Genomic DNA, 18,686 nt, shown 5'->3' with positions numbered 1-18,686 from the left:
AGATCTTTGAGGAATCTCCATATTGTTCTCCACAGTGGCTGGACCAATTTATATTCCCACCAGTAGTGTAGAGAGTTCCCCTTCCACCACATCCCTGCCAGCACTTATCATTTTTTAAAAAAAATCTAACTCATGCTGACTGGGGTTAGGTGGTATCTCATTGTGGTTTTGATCTGTATCTCCCTTATCATGAGGGATGTTGAGCATCTTTAGATTGGATTGATCATTTTTTGGAGGGTAAGCCACTTGAGTTCCCTATGTACTCTGGTTATCAGTGCCTTATCTGAAGCATAGTTTACAAAAATATTTTCTCATTCCAAGGGCTGTTGATTCACACTAATTACTGTGTCCTTTGCCATGCAGAAACTTCTTAATCTGAGTAATCCCACTTGTCTATTTTTAAGATTATTGACTGTGCATTGGGGGTCTTATTTAAGAAGTCTTTGTCTACCCCAATGTCACCCAGATTCCCCACTATTTTCCAGCAGTAGTTTCATAGTTTGAGGTCTTAGATTTAGATCTTTGATTCACTTTGAGTTGATTTTTGTCAATGGTGAGAGGTAGGGGTTCAGATTCATCTTTTTGCAGGTAGATATCCAGTTTCTTTCAGCACCATTTGCTAAAGACGTTTTCCTTTTCCCATTAGATTGACTGGTATCCACCCAGATTCCCCACTATTTTCCAGCAGTAGTTTCATAGTTTGAGGTCTTAGATTTAGATCTTTGATTCACTTTGAGTTGATTTTTGTCAATGGTGAGAGGTAGGGGTTCAGATTCATCTTTTTGCAGGTAGATATCCAGTTTCTTTCAGCACCATTTGCTAAAGACGTTTTCCTTTTCCCATTAGATTGACTGGTATCCTTTGTCAAAAATCAGTTGTTTGTATGTTTTGGGGTTTATTTCTGGGATCTCTGTTCTTTCCATTGGTCTACATGTCTGTTTATGTGCCAATACCATGCCGTTTTGATTATCTCAGCTTTATAGTGTATTTTGGGATCAGGGAGTGTGATGTCACCCACTCCACTGTTCTTGCACAGAATTGCTTTGGCAATATGAAGTCTTTTATTTTTCCAGACAAATTCTATGATTTTTGTTTTTAGATCTTTGAAGAATGTTCCTGGTACTTTGACTGGGATTGCATTAAATATGTAGATTAATTTGTGTAGAATTGCCATTTTGATTATACTTAAGAAATATATTTGGGTCCAGCAGGTGGCATAATTGTTAAGGTGCTGAATCCCACATGGCCAAAAACAGTTCCAGGTCCATACATGGCAGCTTAAAAAATCATGCCAGGCACATGTGCATCCATGCCTAAAATCTCAGGAGGAGAGTGGAGGAGAAGGGATTGCAGCACGGCTATTTTCCTGGGGGGCAGCTAGAAACTTGTTTTCTCACTTTCCTTCTCTGTCTCTTCTCTGGTGAGCACACATGTCCTATGGCAAAAGCCTTTAAAAAATTTTTTTTCATATGGCTATAACTGCCTTAGACAGTGGTTTCTCTGATAGATCTGGGAAAAGTCAACTGAAAACCTTCCAGAAAGGATTCTCCATTCTAGATGTCATTAACAACGATAGTGATTCATAGAGAGGAATCAAAATATCTATATTAGCAGGAGTTTGGAAGAAGTCAAATCCAGCTCTCATGGGTGACTTTGAGAGGTTCAAGATTTCAGTGTAGTATGTAACTGTAAAAGTGGTAGAAATAGCAAAAGAACTAGAATTAGATGTGGATCCTGAAGATGTGACTGAATTGCTACTACCTCATGATAAAACTGTTAACAGATGAGGAATTGTTTTTTTATTGGATGAGCCAAGAAAGGGTTTTTTTGCTACTCCTGGTGAAGGTGCTGTGAATGTTGTTGAAATGACAAGTGGTTTTGAATATTACATAAACTTAGCTGAAAAAGGATTTGCATTGACTAATTTTGAAAGACGTTCTGTTGTGAGTAAAATGCTATCAAACAGCATTGCATGCTGTAGAGAAATATTTCTTGAAAGGAAGAGTCAATTGGTTCTGCAGACTTTATTATTGTCTTGTTTTAAGAAATTGCCACAGTCACCCCAACTTTCAACAATTGCCTCCTAGATCAGACAGCAGCCATTAATATTGGGGCAAGGCCCTTCACTACCAAAATGATGCTAGGTACTAAAGGTTCAGATGATTGTTAGCATTAAAAAAAAGTTTATTTTTTGTATGAGTGAGCAAGAGAGACAGGAGAGATTGCCTTCAACATACCATGATATGCCCCCCAGCCATCAACCAGCGTTGGATCATGGCTATGTACCTGGAGTCCTAAGGGAAGTCTTCAGAAGTGGACCAGGAACTTCCCCACATAGACAGTCCATGTAGGATTGTCTCATAAAGCATCACGCCTTACTATTGCCACTGTCTAGCCCCCTGTTAGTAGACTACATTATAGTTTAAACATAACTTACATGCACTGGGAAATCAAGAAACTCATGTGACTGGCTTTATTGAGGTATTTGCTTTATTACGGTGATCTAGAAGTAAACCCATGATATCTCCAAGGTATGTATTTGGAATATTTTTTAATGAAGTTGAATTCACCCCATCAGAATCTTAAATAATTTTTAAAAAGATTATATTTCATGCTCATTCTGCATTGTCTTAATGTCTTAAAAAATTGTTAATTCTGTGGTCAGCTCACCCGTGGGAGCCCCTTTACCATCAGTGCTATGGTTTGGTCATGCTCCAAAGATTCATGTGTAAGGACTTGGTTATATTGTAAATGTGTCAAGAGAAAACTTAGTTCATTCATGGTGTCCCGGGGTAGGATCTTTGAGTGTGATGGTCACATGACTGAGTTCTAATAGGCATATAAAGGCGGAAAGGAGGTCAGAACAGGCAGAAACTTAATAGACAGCACTGTACTCATGAGCCTGCCCTTTACCATATTTTAGCCTCACTAGAAGTTGGCCTCTGGAGCTCAGTTCTCCACACTATGGCTTGAATAAACCTCTGTGTCTGTATAAACCAGAAGATTAACATAGTCTGTTGTTCATCTCTGGATTCTTTCCAACTGTCATATTCTTCTTGGGTGAGACTTACTGAATCATAAGCTCTTTGAGTATAACAAGTCTGACTTAACTTCATCTCCCTACTTTTTAGCATAATGCCTTGCACATAGTAGGCACTTAATTATATTTGCTGAATGCATGAATAAATGTTGCAGTGAGTAGTAGAGGTGGTATTTCTAGGAGTGAGGATATTATAGGGTTTTAAAAGTATGTTAGTTTCTTGTATCCAATTTCCAACATCCTTCTCATTGATGACCACAGTCGGAACAAAAATCTTTATGACTGAGCACAATAATACAAAGATATAGGAATCTTAAAATTCTTACTCTACCTTTTCTGATAGAACATACTATTAGCTTAGATTTACTTTATTAGAAATAGCAATTATGGCTAATAACATACCTGACTCCTGAAGTGAAAGATCCATGACTTCACGCTGATTTTCCACATGATTCAGATTCTCTCCTCTCGAATTCATGTTAACAAAAGGAGGGATTTACAGTGAGCCTTAATTTTTTTGATAAGTAGATTGTTTAAATAAATAGTTCTTGATGATTGAATTCCTCCTTATTTTTTTATAGCAAAGCAGAGAATGTCAGCATATGTAGATTCACAAACTTTTCTAGATTTGTATTAATAATATTAAAATCCTGATAACTATGCAGATGTCACAGAAATAAATAATAAAGTAAAAGTACTTTTATTTTATAAAGACAAGCTCTTAATTAATACCTGTAGCTCCTATTGTTTATGCAACTCTGTTTTTTTCTCCACATGGAGTCCAAAATATTTATAATCACATCACACTTGTAAATAGTGATATGATCTACTTCTAGTACTCAGAACATTTATGTGTGGGAACCAGCAGTTGGCGTAATGGCTATGTCACTGGACTCCCACGTGGTCGATCGTGGTTTGAGTCCTGGACCCGGTGGCTTAGAACTCATGCTGGGCACGTGTGCGTGCGTGCCCGAGATCCCGAGAGGAGAATGGAGGAGAAGGGATTGCGACATGACCATCCCCCCTGGGGGATGATTTCTCGCTTCATGTCTCTATGTCTCTCTCTGTCTGTCTGGCGAGTGCACGTGCCCTATAGCGAAAACCTCTCAAAAAAAAAAAAAGAAGAAGAAGAAGAAGAAGAAGAAGAAGAAGAACATTTATGTGTGAGCAGGTTAATCAATTGCGTTGTGAAGAACTGAGTACAGACCAGGTTTTCCTTCTTTTCCCCCCAGGTTTTCTTTTACTCTCTTTATTTACTCAGTGCTAAGAAGAAATCCATTTTATATCAAAATTTACATGGCATTAAGTTTTTATATATCAAAAAGAAGTAATTAGGAACCCATCATATTTATTAATACATGAATATTTTAAGCTTATTTACATTTTTTAGTGTTAATCAAGGATATTTATACTTAAAAAATTAGAATGCTTATCAAGTTGGCTTAATAAAGGTGCTTAGTTGTGTCAATACCCGGGTGAAAGCTATTCAGATATATTTTGCACTGCTGTGGCTAATTCTAAAAGTACTAACAATGAACAGTAAGTATGCGTAAATTAAAGGTAATTTTATTAATAGAAAATGCTTTCCTCAAGTTAAACTTTGTCCAGTACATAGCAGGTCAAATTTCTGTGTGGGATTTTAGGAATGTCTAGGTGTAAGACCCATACTACAAACTATATCCCAAATCAGCAAGATAAATGATCCTAGAAATACAGGTTTGGGCTCGACAGTGAAATGGGAGTAAAATGTAATGCTGTGTGAGGCAGTCCCCTGTGGGGTGGTTCACAGTGCAAGACCTCTCTGAGCGTGCCAGCCACGTTCTTTTCCATGATCTGGGGCTGACTGAAGGCTGGGGATGGGTTGTGTCAAGGACCCTGTTGGGGCTGTGCTCTTTCTCTCGTTCAATCCCTCTTGCTCATGGAAGAAGTGAATAAAGTAAAAAAAGTATTGATGTGTGGACTGAAGACTTAGGTTGCACATTACAGAAGTAGAAATCTAACAAACATGGAAAGATGTCAACCTCCTTATCAAGCAGAGAGATACAAGTAAAAATGTGATAACATTTCACATCAAATTTCCATCAACAGTAGAACTGGTAAATATATGGTGATATCCTTGAAAGATACTGCAGCAGTGAAGATAAATAAATTACAGTGAAAGCAGGAGGAAACATGGAGTAAAATCAGTAGCATAATTTGAATGATAAAACCATCACTGAAGAACATATATAGATAGTATAGCTCCATTTATATATAAAATTTAAAAATCCTACAAAATAAGTAGTATATTCAATCATAAACATAGGTGGTAAAAGTATAGTGAAAAGCAAGGAAATGATAAAAGCAAGATAATAATTAGCTCTGAGAAAATTGAGAATAGGACAGGGAAAGATTCACAGGGGACTTCAAAGGTAATGGCAGTGTTCTTGTTCCTAAATTGGTTGGTGGGTCTACACATAATACCTTACATGTGTTATGTCTTTAAAAGTTTTTTATGAGGCCAGCAGGTGGCATGGTGGTTAGGCTACTGGATTCCACATGGCTGACTCCATAAATCGAGGCCAGACCTGTGGCTTGAAATTCATGCCCAGCACATGTGCATGCATGCCTAAAATCCTGAGAGGAGAATAGAGGAGAAAGGATTGTGGTGTGGCCATCCCCACAGGGGGATGATTTCTTGCTTTCTGTCTCTTCATCTCTGTCTCTCCAGTGATCGCATGCACCATATAGCAAAAATCTCTTAAAAAACAATCCTGAGAGGAGAATGGAGGGGATTGTGGCATGGCCATTCCCTCTGGGGCTCGATTTCTCACTTTCCCACTTCTCTTTTTCTGTCTCTGTCTCTGTCTCTGTCTCTGGTGAGTGCTTGTACCCTATGGCAAAATCTAAAAATAAAAGTATGGAACATTTATGACAGAGAAAGTATAAAGGATGGTACAATAAGCTGTAGTTACTTCGGTAATGCTAAATTACCAAACATCCAAAGATGTAAGTTGTTTTTATTTTTAAGGAAATATATAACTCTAGTACTAGAATTTGATTGCTTTTTTAGAGAAATATTTAACTAAAGTTTGAATTTTATTTCAAGAATTATATTGACATGATACTATTTGAAAGAAAACCGTATCTTAGACTTGATGATGTATGTATTGGGTTGCCAGAAAAGGTCATGACTCGTTTCTGCATAGAAAACCATAGCAAGTATACATCACAACTTTTCTGACAACCCAGTATTTAGGTCCTTTGCCGTATGTAATACTCGATTTCTTGTTTATGTTAAGAGAGTTTTAAAATAAAACACTATCCCCTTGAAATAGATTAATTTATGTATTTAGCTACTGCATCTACAAAGTGTAATTTAGAGAAATTCTAAAACTGACTTTAGCTGTTGAAAGTTTTAAGATCTTGAAAATAATGAGAATCAGATAGCTGATTTCTACTTCATTAATTTTATGTTATTGTATATAAAATATCATTTATTGTTTGTTTCTTAAGCAGTCATACTTTTTTTTTTTATCTCCTAAAGCAAGATAAATATATATATATATATATAGTTGTAATAAAATGTTCAGAAGCAAATTTTGATTAAGAAAAAAAAAACTTTGTAAGAGAATGTAAATAAATACAGCAAATGTTTTGTTATGATGATCCTTTTGTATGTGGTATACACCGAAGTATATTTAAATGACTAAATGTTTTCTGCTTTCCTTCCACCTGGAAATCCAAACCTACTACACAATTAAAAAATACCTCAGACGGTGATAGTTGAATACTACTAGGGCATTTGCTGATTGCATCTTTTTAAATTGGATGAATTTCTACCTTTTTTCCCCTCTAACATTTCTCCTTTCAGAAATGGTCTAGCTCTCCAGTAGTTCTTGGAAATAGTGCATGAGATGATGTTAGCTCACGAGGAGGGAGATGATGTTAGCTTTTTAATGTATCATTTAAATTTAATCTACAGTCTAGTGTCAGCAGGAGAAAATGCATTATAAAGGCAAACTGATAATGTTCTCTGAAACTGACTGTGTCATCAGTGGTTGGTTATGTCCTCAGGGTATATTCATAGCTGTCAGTGCTTTTATTTCATTTTATTAAAATCTTACTCATTTTGGCTCTTGGATGATTAAGGCTGTAGTTTTATAAATACGTATAAATTGCAAAAAAAAAAAAAGAGAAGAGTTTGGTATATTGATCTTCAAAACATACATCTTGAAATGATTGTGTGTTTTTTTTCAATTGCACTAAATCCCTGAGTTTTTTCTTCCTATAAAATTACTTGTAAAATATATGTAAAGTATTTGTAGACTACTGTCATAGCCTTTCCTCATTTTACAAAAAATAAAATAAAAAAGAAAAGGAAACGTGGTTTTTAAATTTAAAAAATACTGAAAATAAAAAGAGCCTCTTTTTTGGGTACACATCAATCATTCTTTAATATTTAATGATAACACCAAGAGAAAGCTATAGAAAATTGATTTGCATTTTAGTTCTGTTTCTTCAGGGATAATGCATCCTTTGCACCACTTCAGAAGTTATAGCAAATAGATTTACGTTTGCATTTATAATCCTTTGATATGTTAAAAGGCAACACCAATGATATGTCTCTCATATGGGCAATGTACATCTTTTATTCACTGTGGGTTTGGGTTTGCCAATATTTTGTCTGCTGTTATCTGCTTTTTGAATCAAAGTTAAACTTATCTCATTGAAGAAATTAGGAATTCTTCCATCTTACTAAGTGTCAGGAAGAGTTTGAATATTCAGACTTATCTTTTAATATACTTGTATCTGGTTTCGGGAGAGTTTGGAAGGATTTTTAATTATTGATTGTATTTCTAAAATATTATGACATCCAATTCGATAATTTTTTTTTGTATAATTACTTTTAAACAAGCCACACATACATACACATAAATATATTTTCTTAAAGCCAGTTTAGTGTATATTCTTTCATATAATTGTTGATTTGGGCAATATTTACAAATATATTGGTATGAAATACTTGTAGTGTGCTATTATTTTTCAAAAGCCTTATTTTATTTATCATTTTTTCCCTAAGTTTTTTGCATGTATGTCTTTCTCTTTTTGCTTACTAATATTGCTACATTTTTGTATGTTTCATAACTTTTTAAAAACTACTTTTTGGGGTTTATATACATGTGGTGTTTTAGTTGGAGTGTATTTATAAAGTTTGACATAGAAATTTTTAAACTTATTCAATGTGTTTAAGTTAAAGGATCAAACATTAGAATTTCTAGGAATGTCATTTTTGCTCTTAATTCTGGAATATACTGTATGAACAGTTTTTAAAAAGGAAAAGATGATTATAGACTATACACATTGGTTCATTTTCTTTATGGCTAGATATGCTACCTTCTATTAAACCAACTATAACTTAAATATTAAGTAATTTTAGCTGAGGAAAACATACTCTAATGAAATGTTTCTTGATCTTTAAGTTTGTGATTCCTTTGTAAAGAAAATAAATTACCTTTTCTTTCAGTATCATGCCTTTTAATTTAACATTCTAGTTTTTGTAAGCTCAGGATTATATCAGTATTTAATGTTGTTTAGAGACTCATCTGAATTTTTAAAATGCTTATACATAAACGCATGATCTTAGCTTAGTTTGTAACAAAAAGCAAATCTCCTTTAAAGAATATTCAGGGGAGACCAGCAGTTAGTGTAATGGCTATGTCATTGGATTCCCACGTAGTCGACTGCGGTTCGCGTCCCGGACCCGGTGGCTTAAAAAACTCACGCCGGGCATGTGTGCGTGTGTGCCCAAGATCCCGAGAGGAGAATGGAGGAGAAGGGATTGCAGCGTGGCCGTCCCCCCTGGGGGGTGATTTCTCACTTTCTGTCTCTCTGTCTCTCTCTGTCTGTCTGGCGAGCGCACGTGCCCTATAGGAAAAACCTCTCCAAAAAAAAAGAATATTCAGGGGACTGGCTCCATAGCACAGTGGTTGAGGGAGCCAGATCCCACATGGCCAAGGGTGGTCTGAATCTTGGTCCTGGTAGCTTGACGAGCATGCTAGGCACCTATCTCCCAAGTTCTGCTGGAAAGGCAGAACGTCTAAGAGAGGACTGCAGAAACCACACCCTGCTGGGAAGTGCTTTCTATCTCCTCGCCAACCCTTAGAGTGTACGTACTCTCTGGCAATCGAAGCAGAAGGATGTTCAGACAAAAGCCACATATTCAGTATATTCCTATTCGACTCTGGTCTCTCCTGTGAACCCATCATTCATGACTATGATGACCAAGGCATACTCAAGGAAAGAACACTCATGACTTCTTTTTAGGAGTCTGTTGTGACATAAATTATACTGAATTTCCATTCTCATGCAGTCCTACATAGATTGAAAAATGACTCTGACCAATAAAATTATGGCCTATCAAATTTGTATAACTTCTGTTTTTAATTTGTACTTCTATGCTTCATCACCATGTGTTATTTTATTGCTTTCTTATAACATATTTAAAGGATAGAAATGTTTCCTGTAGCAAATATCTAAGAAATGACTAATGGCCAGATTCTCATGAAATTAAATTGTCTGAACTAGTTAGATTGTTTATTCTAGCTTCAGAAATGAGTTTTTTGTTGTTGTTGTTTAGTATATGTACAATTCCAAGGTGGTAATTACCTTGGGTGTGCTGGAGAGGTTGTTAATGTTTCCAGAAAAAGTCTCAGTTAAACTAATGAAATAGAGGGAAGGATGATGAGGGTATAACAGGAAAAAGCAATTTTTAACCCTGTTTTTTGCTTTATTCCTCTTTCATATATTTTAAAGGTTAACTGGTGCTTATAAGTTCTGTAAGTAAGGCTGTCTGTAACTGTTATAACAAATAAGGTCATAAATAAGCCTGTTTGCTTAGAAGAGGAAACTTAAGCCACTTGATTTAGACAATGTAACAAGAATGCAACAGGGACCAGAGTATCAAGCAAAAAATCTTAAGAGATGGAAAGGTTTGCTCAAGGAACACAATGTAACAGGTTAAATGGGAAAACTTCTAATAATGTTATCTGTTAAGATAATACAGATGTTTAGATTGTTTTCTTAAAAGTATAGCTTAAAGGAAATATGTTGTAGCTTTTTTTTTTTTCCTTTTTTTTTTTTTGGAGAGGATTTTGCTATAGGGCATGTGCACTTGCCAGAAAGACAGAGAGAGAGAGACAGAGACACAGAAAGCGAGAAATCACTCCCTAGGGGGGGGGACCATGCCGCAACCCCTTCTCCATTCTCCTCTCGGGATTTTGTGCAGGACACACATGCACTCGGCGTGAGTTTAAGCCACCGGGTCCGGGACTCGAACCACGGTCAACTACATGGGCGTCCAGCAACATAGCCATTACGCTAACTGCTGGTCCCTTTTTGTTTTGTTTTGTTTTGTCTGTTTTTTAGCTTCTTTTAATCTATCAGTATATGTCACATGTCTGAGTTAACACCAGTCAATGTTACAGTAAAAACACAAATGGTCATAAATGTCATGTGAAAGGAAAAGGTGCTCAGAACTATTCTTGAAAAATCATAGGGGTAAGAGTAACACTGAACTAGCTAAATTTATGTTACAGATAACAATGGATAAATGTAAATACAAGAAATGTAATGGTGTATAACATGCTGTAAATTTCCATTCTGGGAGTTGGTTAACTGATAATTTTTCTTTTTCTTTTTGATTTCTAGAGAAATGAGAGATAGTTTTTCTTCTGTGTATAAATGATAATACTTATTAGTGCTAAGTTTATTAAACTTTTAAGTCTAAGTGTGTACTTAAATTATTTTGATACCAAAATTCTGGATAAGTTCATATTTAATTGTATTTTGGTCATAATTTCAAGTTCTAAATCACCATGTTTTTTTTGTTGTTGTTAGATACACACAAACCCATGTTTTTATCAGTCTTCCGAGAAGAGCCGACTCTTACCATTGAAGACAAATTTATGGCACTGTTTGAATCCTGGAGATAGGTTTTCTTTGTTAGTTGACAAATATATTTTCCGTGTTTTTTCCACATGCTCTGAGACAGAATTGGAATGTACCTTGAGGTAAGTTTGCCTGATGAAATGAGAGTAGGTAATGATATCGTGTTCTTGGTAGAAACCATTCTAAGACTGGGTTGTATTGGAGATGTATTAACTACATGGGGGGGGGTGTACACACACAGCTGTGCACATGGGAATGCACATGTTTCTAGAAAACATTTGACTTTGGAGACTTATATTTCAATAGTGATTGTTCTCATATGTGGTGTCATTAATCATTGTATTCAAAATGTATTTTTCATCTAGTAGTAACCAAAGTAGTGAATTTGAAATTGGCTCCAGTGTCCTCATTCATTATTTAACTTTCACAGTGTTATAAAAGTATCAACCTCTGACTTAGATTACACTTATATGACTCCTCAGTCTTACGAAAGTAACAGAAAACATAAAATAGAGATACTTAGGAAACAAAGTATTAGAACAAATATACTCATATCTGGTATAAAGTTAAAATTCATCACTAGTTCTTAAAACCAGTCTTTAGAAAATTATTTGGCTTTGTTTCAGCTATTAAATTATAGAATACTTAAATAAGACCCATAGAAGGAGATGGACAAAGTTATAGAGTATATTCTTGAATAACTGCAATGATAGTAAATCAGAAATCACTAGAAATTGTACCCATAAAAATCTTCAAATATTTTGAAATAAAGTAATGTACTTCTAAATAATCCCTGGGTCAAAGAGAATTCACAAGGGAAATTTAGAAAACATTTTAACCAGAGTGATATTGAAAATTTGTGAGATGGAGCTAAATTAGTCCTTAGAGGGAAATATATAGTTGAATGTCTATATTAGAAGAGAAGAAAGCTATAAAATCAGTGATTTATGCTTACACTTTAAATTGATAGAGAAAAAGGAACAGATTAATCTCAAAGTAAAAGGAGAGAAATAATAATAATAATAAAGACTGGAAAAACAATGAAGTAGAAAATAGACAAAAAGAAAAATCATCAAAGGCGTAGGTTGTTTTTTTTTTAAAAGATTAGCATAATTGATAAAACCTTAGTAAGGCTTACCATGGTTAAAAAGAGAGAGAGAGAGAGAGAGAGAGAGAGAGAGATAAAGAGAAAACATAAACAATCAATATCAGGAAAGGAAGAGGGGCTGTCATTGCTGACTTCAAAAGAATAATGAAGAATTATTTAAAGTTTATGCCAATAAATATGACAGTTTAAATGAATGGATGCATTTCTTGAAAAACACAACTTGCCAAAATTGATAAAGGAAAAATTCAAAATCGAATGGATCCTACGTATGTTATAAAATTGAACTCATAATTTAAGAGTTTCCCACAAGGAACCTAACTAGTGAATTCTATTAAATTTGTGAAGAAGGAATAATGCCAATGTTCAATGTTACACCTTTTTTTCACCCCAAAATAGAAGAGGATATATTTTAGAATTCATTTTATGAAACATCCGTAAACCTTATATCAAAACTAGGAAAGAGGTAAGGAGAAAAAAAAAAAAAAACACAGGTGAATATTTCTAATAACAAGATAGTTACAAATCAAATTCAGCAATATGTAAAAAGGATAATACATTGTAACCAAATGAGACTTGTCCATGGGATACAAAGTTAGTTTATCACTTAAAAGTCAATCAATGCAGTCTACCATAAGAGATTAAAGAACTATTACTTCGATAGAATCTCAGAAATAATCTTGACAAAATTCAACAGCTGATTAGATTAAAAAGAAAAACCATAACAACCCTCCCCAAATGAGAAAACTAGGAAAAGATGGAGACTTCCTTCCTATTAAGATCTTGTCCTGGGCCAGCCAGGTGTCATTGTGGTTAAGGTGACTGGATCTCACATAGTCAGTTGCACAGTTCAAGTCCCAGACCTGGTAGCTTGAAAAACAGCTGGACATGTGTGTGTGCCTAAATTCCTAAGAAGAGAATGGAGGAGAAAGGATTGCAGCATGGTTACCCCTCTGGCGGGGGGTATGCCTTCTCACTTTCCCCTTTTCCCGCTCTGTCTGTCTCTGGAGAGTATATACAAAAGCGTATAACAAAAAACAAAACCAAAAACACTGAAACGACAAAAAAAAAAAAAAAACCCTGTCCTTAATAGTTGCATATTGACAGACATGGAAATACTAGACATCATATTTAGGCTAGTGCTTACCTTTGCCGAAAGAGTAGGAGGGAGAGGAGTAAGATTGAGGCTGAGGCTGGGCATCGAGAGGGCTTTGATTATACTTATAATTAATCTGGAGCAAATATGGCAAATTATTTCTTTTGGATAGTGGATACACAAATTTTCAAATTCATAGATAGGTAGATAGCTAAAATGTACATATTGTAATCTCTGTACATATCTGTATATTAAAAATATTGTAAAATTTATAAAAGAATAGAAAAGAATGTCTGTGTATTTTGTGGCAGTTGTTGGGACCCTTATGTCATGCTGTTTTGCTTCTTCTAACCTGTTGTGAATTTAAAAGATTTGAATGACAAAACAAAGTAATAAAGTTTGTATTTTTTTTTTTTTAGAGAGATTTTTGCTATAGGACACATACACTCTCCAGAGAGACAGACAGAGACTGAAAGACAGAAATTGAGAAATCATTCCCTGGGGAGATGGCTACATTGCAATCCCTTTTCATTCTTCTTTCAGGATCTTGGGCACATATGTACACACCCCTGGAGTGAGTTTTAAGTTGCCAGGTCTGTGACTTGAACCATGGTAAACTGACTACATGGGAACCTAGCGATGTAACGATTATGCCATCTGCGGGTCCTTCTTTTTATTTTTTTTTAAGAGATATTTTTGCTGTAGGTTGCATGCACTTGCTGGAGAGACAGAAAGAGAGAAAGTGAGAAATCACCCCTCAGAAGGAATGGCCCCACTGCAAACTCTTCTCCTCCAGTCTCCTCTCGGGATCTTGGGCATACATGCACACATACCTAGCGATGTAACGATTATGCCATCTGCGGGTCCTTCTTTTTATTTTTTTTTAAGAGATATTTTTGCTGTAGGTTGCATGCACTTGCTGGAGAGACAGAAAGAGAGAAAGTGAGAAATCACCCCTCAGAAGGAATGGCCCCACTGCAAACTCTTCTCCTCCAGTCTCCTCTCGGGATCTTGGGCATACATGCACACATGCCTGGCGTAAATTTTAAGTTGCCAGGTCTAGGATGTGAACTGGTTGACTATGTGGCAGTCTAGCAATGTAACCATTATGCCATCTGCTGGTCCCCATTTCTTTTTCTTTTTAAAGAATTATTTAATTTTATTTATTATCATTATTATTATTTTTTAATTTGACCAGAGAGAAAAAGAGAGGGATAGTGAGAAAGCAAACTACCAGGTTCGGGACTCAAACTGCAGTGGGCCATGTGGGAGTCCAGTACCACAACCACCATGCCACCTGCCGGCTCTAATTTGCATTTCTTTATGTTTTCATTTTACTTATGTTAACGTGCTAAATAGTAATAACCTTGTCTAAGTTAGTTGTCCTTTTTTGGCAGATTCCTGCCTTTGAAATTTAAGTCTGCCTTTGAAGGCGATTATTCCTTTTGTAAGAAATACTAAATAAAGCAAGCCATAATTAGATTTTTCTGAGGTAAAAGCATTTTAAAAATCTATGTCTTTTTTTTTTTTTTTTTTTAAGAGATTTTTGCTACAGGGCTCATGCACTGCCAGAGACAGACAGAAAGCAAGAGATCAGCCCCCAGGGAGGATAGCCATGCTGCAGTCCCTTCTCCTTCATTCTCCTCTTGGAAATTTGGACACATACACACGTGCCTGGCATGAGTTTTAAATCCAGGACTTGAACCATGGTAAACTACACAGGAGTCCAGCGACAAAACCATTATACCATCTACTGATCCCATGTCTTCAGTTTTTTAAAATTCATATTTAATGGGGGAATAATTTAAATATAATGGAATTCACTACTTTTAAACATATAACTCAGTGCACTTTGACAAATATGTATTTGTTAAGTGCCTCACAATAAGATATAGAACAATTCCATTTCCCTAAAATGTTTCTTCACAACTCTTTTTAGTCATTCCCTTCACTCTGTCCGCAACCCTTGGCAACCAGTGATCTGATTTCTGTCCCTGTAGTTTTACCTTCTTAGGACGTTATAAAAGTGGAATCATACAGTATACTCTTGGTGTCTGGCTTCTTTCTCTTAGCTAAATGCCTTGAGAGACTCATCTATGTTGTTGCACCTGTAAGTAGTTCATCTCTTCATTTTGAGTAGTGTTTCATCTATATTTTCAAGTTAACAGAAAGATGAATATGTTGGATCATCTCTATGCATTCTTAATCAATAACGACTCAACAACTTCGGATGCTCTTTCTGCACTTTGCAGAACAGGATGTAATTGGCTCTGCTGGTGTGTTCACAGGTGACGAGGATGCTCCTGCACCAACACTTAATTTCCAGTCTCTCACAAGTTTCTGAGATTTCACAGTGGCTGTGCCAGCTACAACTCTGGTAGCAGCTCTGTGTAAACTTGAGCTCAGGGTTTTATTTGTTTTTTCTCTAAGAGCCTAACTAGCTCAGCCGATGAGCTTGCAGTTTATATTTTCTCCTTGGATGCCGGGTGGTGATTTTAACTTTTAGGGACAATCTGGAATAATATTAAATAAGTAAATAGCTCTCAAGTCTCAAGAAAGATGGTTGCCCTACTTTTTAAAATTAGCTGTGTTTCTAGGCCCATGACTTGAAAAGATTGATGTGTTTCACAGGAATATCATAAGCAGAAGATAAAGAACATATTGTGTCTATACAGTTCATTTTAGTATGCTGTAATGTGGTTTTTTGTTTGTTTGTTTGTTTTCGCTATATCTGAGAAAAGGAGTATGACTCACTAATCAAATGTACTCAGAAAAATCCTGTTTAGAATGCATGGTTGATAGCAGAAGTGTTTTTTTTTTTTTTTTTGAGAGGTTTTTGCTATAGTGCTATAGGGCGCGTGTGCTCTCCAGAAAGACAGAGATAGAAAGCGACAAATCACCCCCCAGGGGGGATGGCCACACCGCAATCCCTTCTCCTCCATCCTCTTCTCGGGATCTTGGGCACACAAGCACATATGCCTGGCGTGAGTTTAAGCCACCAGGTCCAGGACTCGAACCGCGGTTGACTACATGGGAGTTCAGCAACATAGCCATTATGCTAACTGCTGGTCCCAGCAGAAGTGTTTTAAATATAAGTGATTAAAAACAAATTTCTGTTTTATTTTATAGAAACAGTCAAATGCCAAGTGAAGATAATCTGTTGAATGAAACACCAAAATCTCCTGCAATTAATTTATCTGATGAGACAACTGGTGCCACGCAGCTGGAAAGAAGCACAGAAATAACCAAGACCCAGACGACTAACACAGATAGCATGGTAAGAAATCTAAGATCTCATTTATTTATGAAATGGCTTTCGAGTTAGACAACTGAAAAAGGCTTTCAGATTAGACTTAAAGCTTATCATGACAATCTTGCCTGCATTGACATGCTTTTGCTGTTTTTAAGTTAAGCTTTAGAGACCATCACCCTGGTCTAATACTTTTACTGATAGAGATAATTTTCTTTGGTTAAAAAATTTGATTAACTCAAGCTGCAATTGCAGATTGATATTTCAATGACTATTTTCTGCAAAGTAAATAATTTTGCAATTCATTAAGGATGCATGATTGTCTTTAGTAGTTGAAACATAGATGCTTTTTTAGTCTTTTCCAGGTGAATGTAGTAAGCAACAGCCAAACCTTGCCCAGAGGAAAAGAATTCTTCCAGCATGGATGTTAGAAAATTTAAGTGATCAAGACCTTTCCATATCTATCATTAGTGGAGGTAGGTTTTTGCTTTTGCTATTGCTGACTTTTAAGAAAAAATTAAGCAGAATTTGAAAGTTTTTCTGAACAAAAACTATAAACTCTATGGAGATAAGAGTAGTGGTTGTATAAATATGTGGCTTAGCCTAAAATTTTTTATATGTATACATGAAGTCTAATTTAAAACATGAGTTATTTTATGCCATTTATCAAAAATTACCATCTTGCTAATTACTTTTTTTTCCATTTAAAAGCACTATTATTTTATGTGTTAGACTTAGGACAATATAGATTTTTCAAATTAGTCTGTCAGTGTCATATCTAAGATAAAAGGCCAACCCAAAAGTGCCATGCATGCTGGGGATTCAAATATGGATTTCTGTTCTGTTGTAGTTCACTGTTGCAGTAGAGGTCACAGTGGTGAACGATGTGTGCTGGGTATTCACATTGCTTCAAGAATTTTAAGATGTTTAGCCATTGTCTTATTTAGGACACATTTTAGTTTTTAAGAGTTATTTATTTAATTTTATTTCTTCTTATTATTATTTTTTAAAAATTTGACCAAAGAGAGACAGAGAGAGAGCAGGAAAGTGAGAAAGCAAGCCACCAGGCCGAACCACGGTCAGCCATGTGAGAGTCCAGCTCCTTAACTGTCAGACTATCTGCCGCCTGCAGGAAACATTTTCTTTTTTGGAAAGTAGCAGAAATTTACTCAGGGTAGTTTAATGTGAAGGGAATTTGTGAAGTTAGTCAGGATGGTTCTCCAAGACCAAGTATAGGAAATATTATACTATAAAAACTGACTAAATAGGATAATTTCCAAAATTTAAACATTGTTTTTTTAATTATACATGTGAGAAATCTCAAAAACAAATAGGAATATTACATATGATAAACATATACAGATATTATTAATACATGTAATGAATGTACTCATTTCACAGCTTCAACAATTTAACAATATTCTGCCATTCTTGTTTATTTTTTAAAGTCAGTTATTTATTTATTTATTTATTTATTTCTAAGGTTTTTGTCATAGGATCTGTTTGCTTATCAGAGAGAGATAGTGAGAGAGAAATGAGAAATCACCCCCTATGGGGGATGGCCACTCTTCTCCTCCATTCTCCTCCTGGGATTTGGGGTATGCATGCACATAATCCCAGCATTATTTTCAAGCCACCTGATATGGGACTCGAACCACTGTCAGCCATGTGTAAGTCCAGTACCTTAGCCACTACACCACCTGCTGACCCCTCATTTATTATTTTTACAGTATATACTCTTGTGTGCTTGTTTTTCTCAGCAAAATATATGAGATAATTTTATGATTTACATGTACACTATTTCTTTTAATTGCTGATGAATATTCTGTAGTTTGAATATATATTTTATTCACTACCTTGGTTGATGGATATTCGGATTGTTTCTAGTTTTTGCTATTGTGAAAAATGTTAAACACCCTTACTCAAGTACATCGTAGACCTGTGCTTCTCTGTCTCTTGAATGAGTATCAAACAGCAGAACTGTTAACTTTCTGAGATGCTGCCAAATTTTTTTCCAATGCAGTTGTACCATTTATATAGGCCCTAGAAATATGTACGAGTTCTAGTTCCCACTTATCTTCACCAATATGTGGTATTGCAGGTTTTTTAAATGTTAGCTATTCCCATAGTGTGCAGTGATGCCTTATTGCATATTTCTTAAAGTCTTCATTTTTGAGGTATACTTTTAAAATGTTGCCAGAGGGCGCATGTGTTTGCTGGAGAGAATGGGGTAGGGTGATAGAGAAAGTCTAGGGGATGGTCATAC

At 35.5% G+C, this 18,686-nt stretch overlaps 1 protein-coding gene across 1 annotated transcript in view; it reads left to right on the top strand.

Moving 5' to 3' along the window:
• APLF (aprataxin and PNKP like factor) overlaps positions 1-18,686 on the top strand; it is a gene marked incomplete at its 5' end in the record, with an annotated part of 74,826 nt that overhangs the window by 12,418 nt on the left and 43,722 nt on the right. Inside the window, 3 exon segments of the mRNA XM_006151295.3 lie at positions 10,919-11,091; positions 16,300-16,447; positions 16,776-16,896. Of these exon segments, the coding sequence (XP_006151357.2) occupies positions 10,919-11,091; positions 16,300-16,447; positions 16,776-16,896 (442 nt within the window).

The sequence above is a fragment of the Tupaia chinensis genome, unplaced genomic scaffold, assembly GCF_000334495.1.
Source record: "Tupaia chinensis unplaced genomic scaffold, TupChi_1.0 Scaffold000316_1, whole genome shotgun sequence".
In the NCBI taxonomy this organism is placed as follows: domain Eukaryota; kingdom Metazoa; phylum Chordata; class Mammalia; order Scandentia; family Tupaiidae; genus Tupaia; species Tupaia belangeri.
The sequence above is the reverse complement of the archived record's forward strand: the minus strand, read 5'-3'. Positions and strand labels throughout refer to the sequence as shown.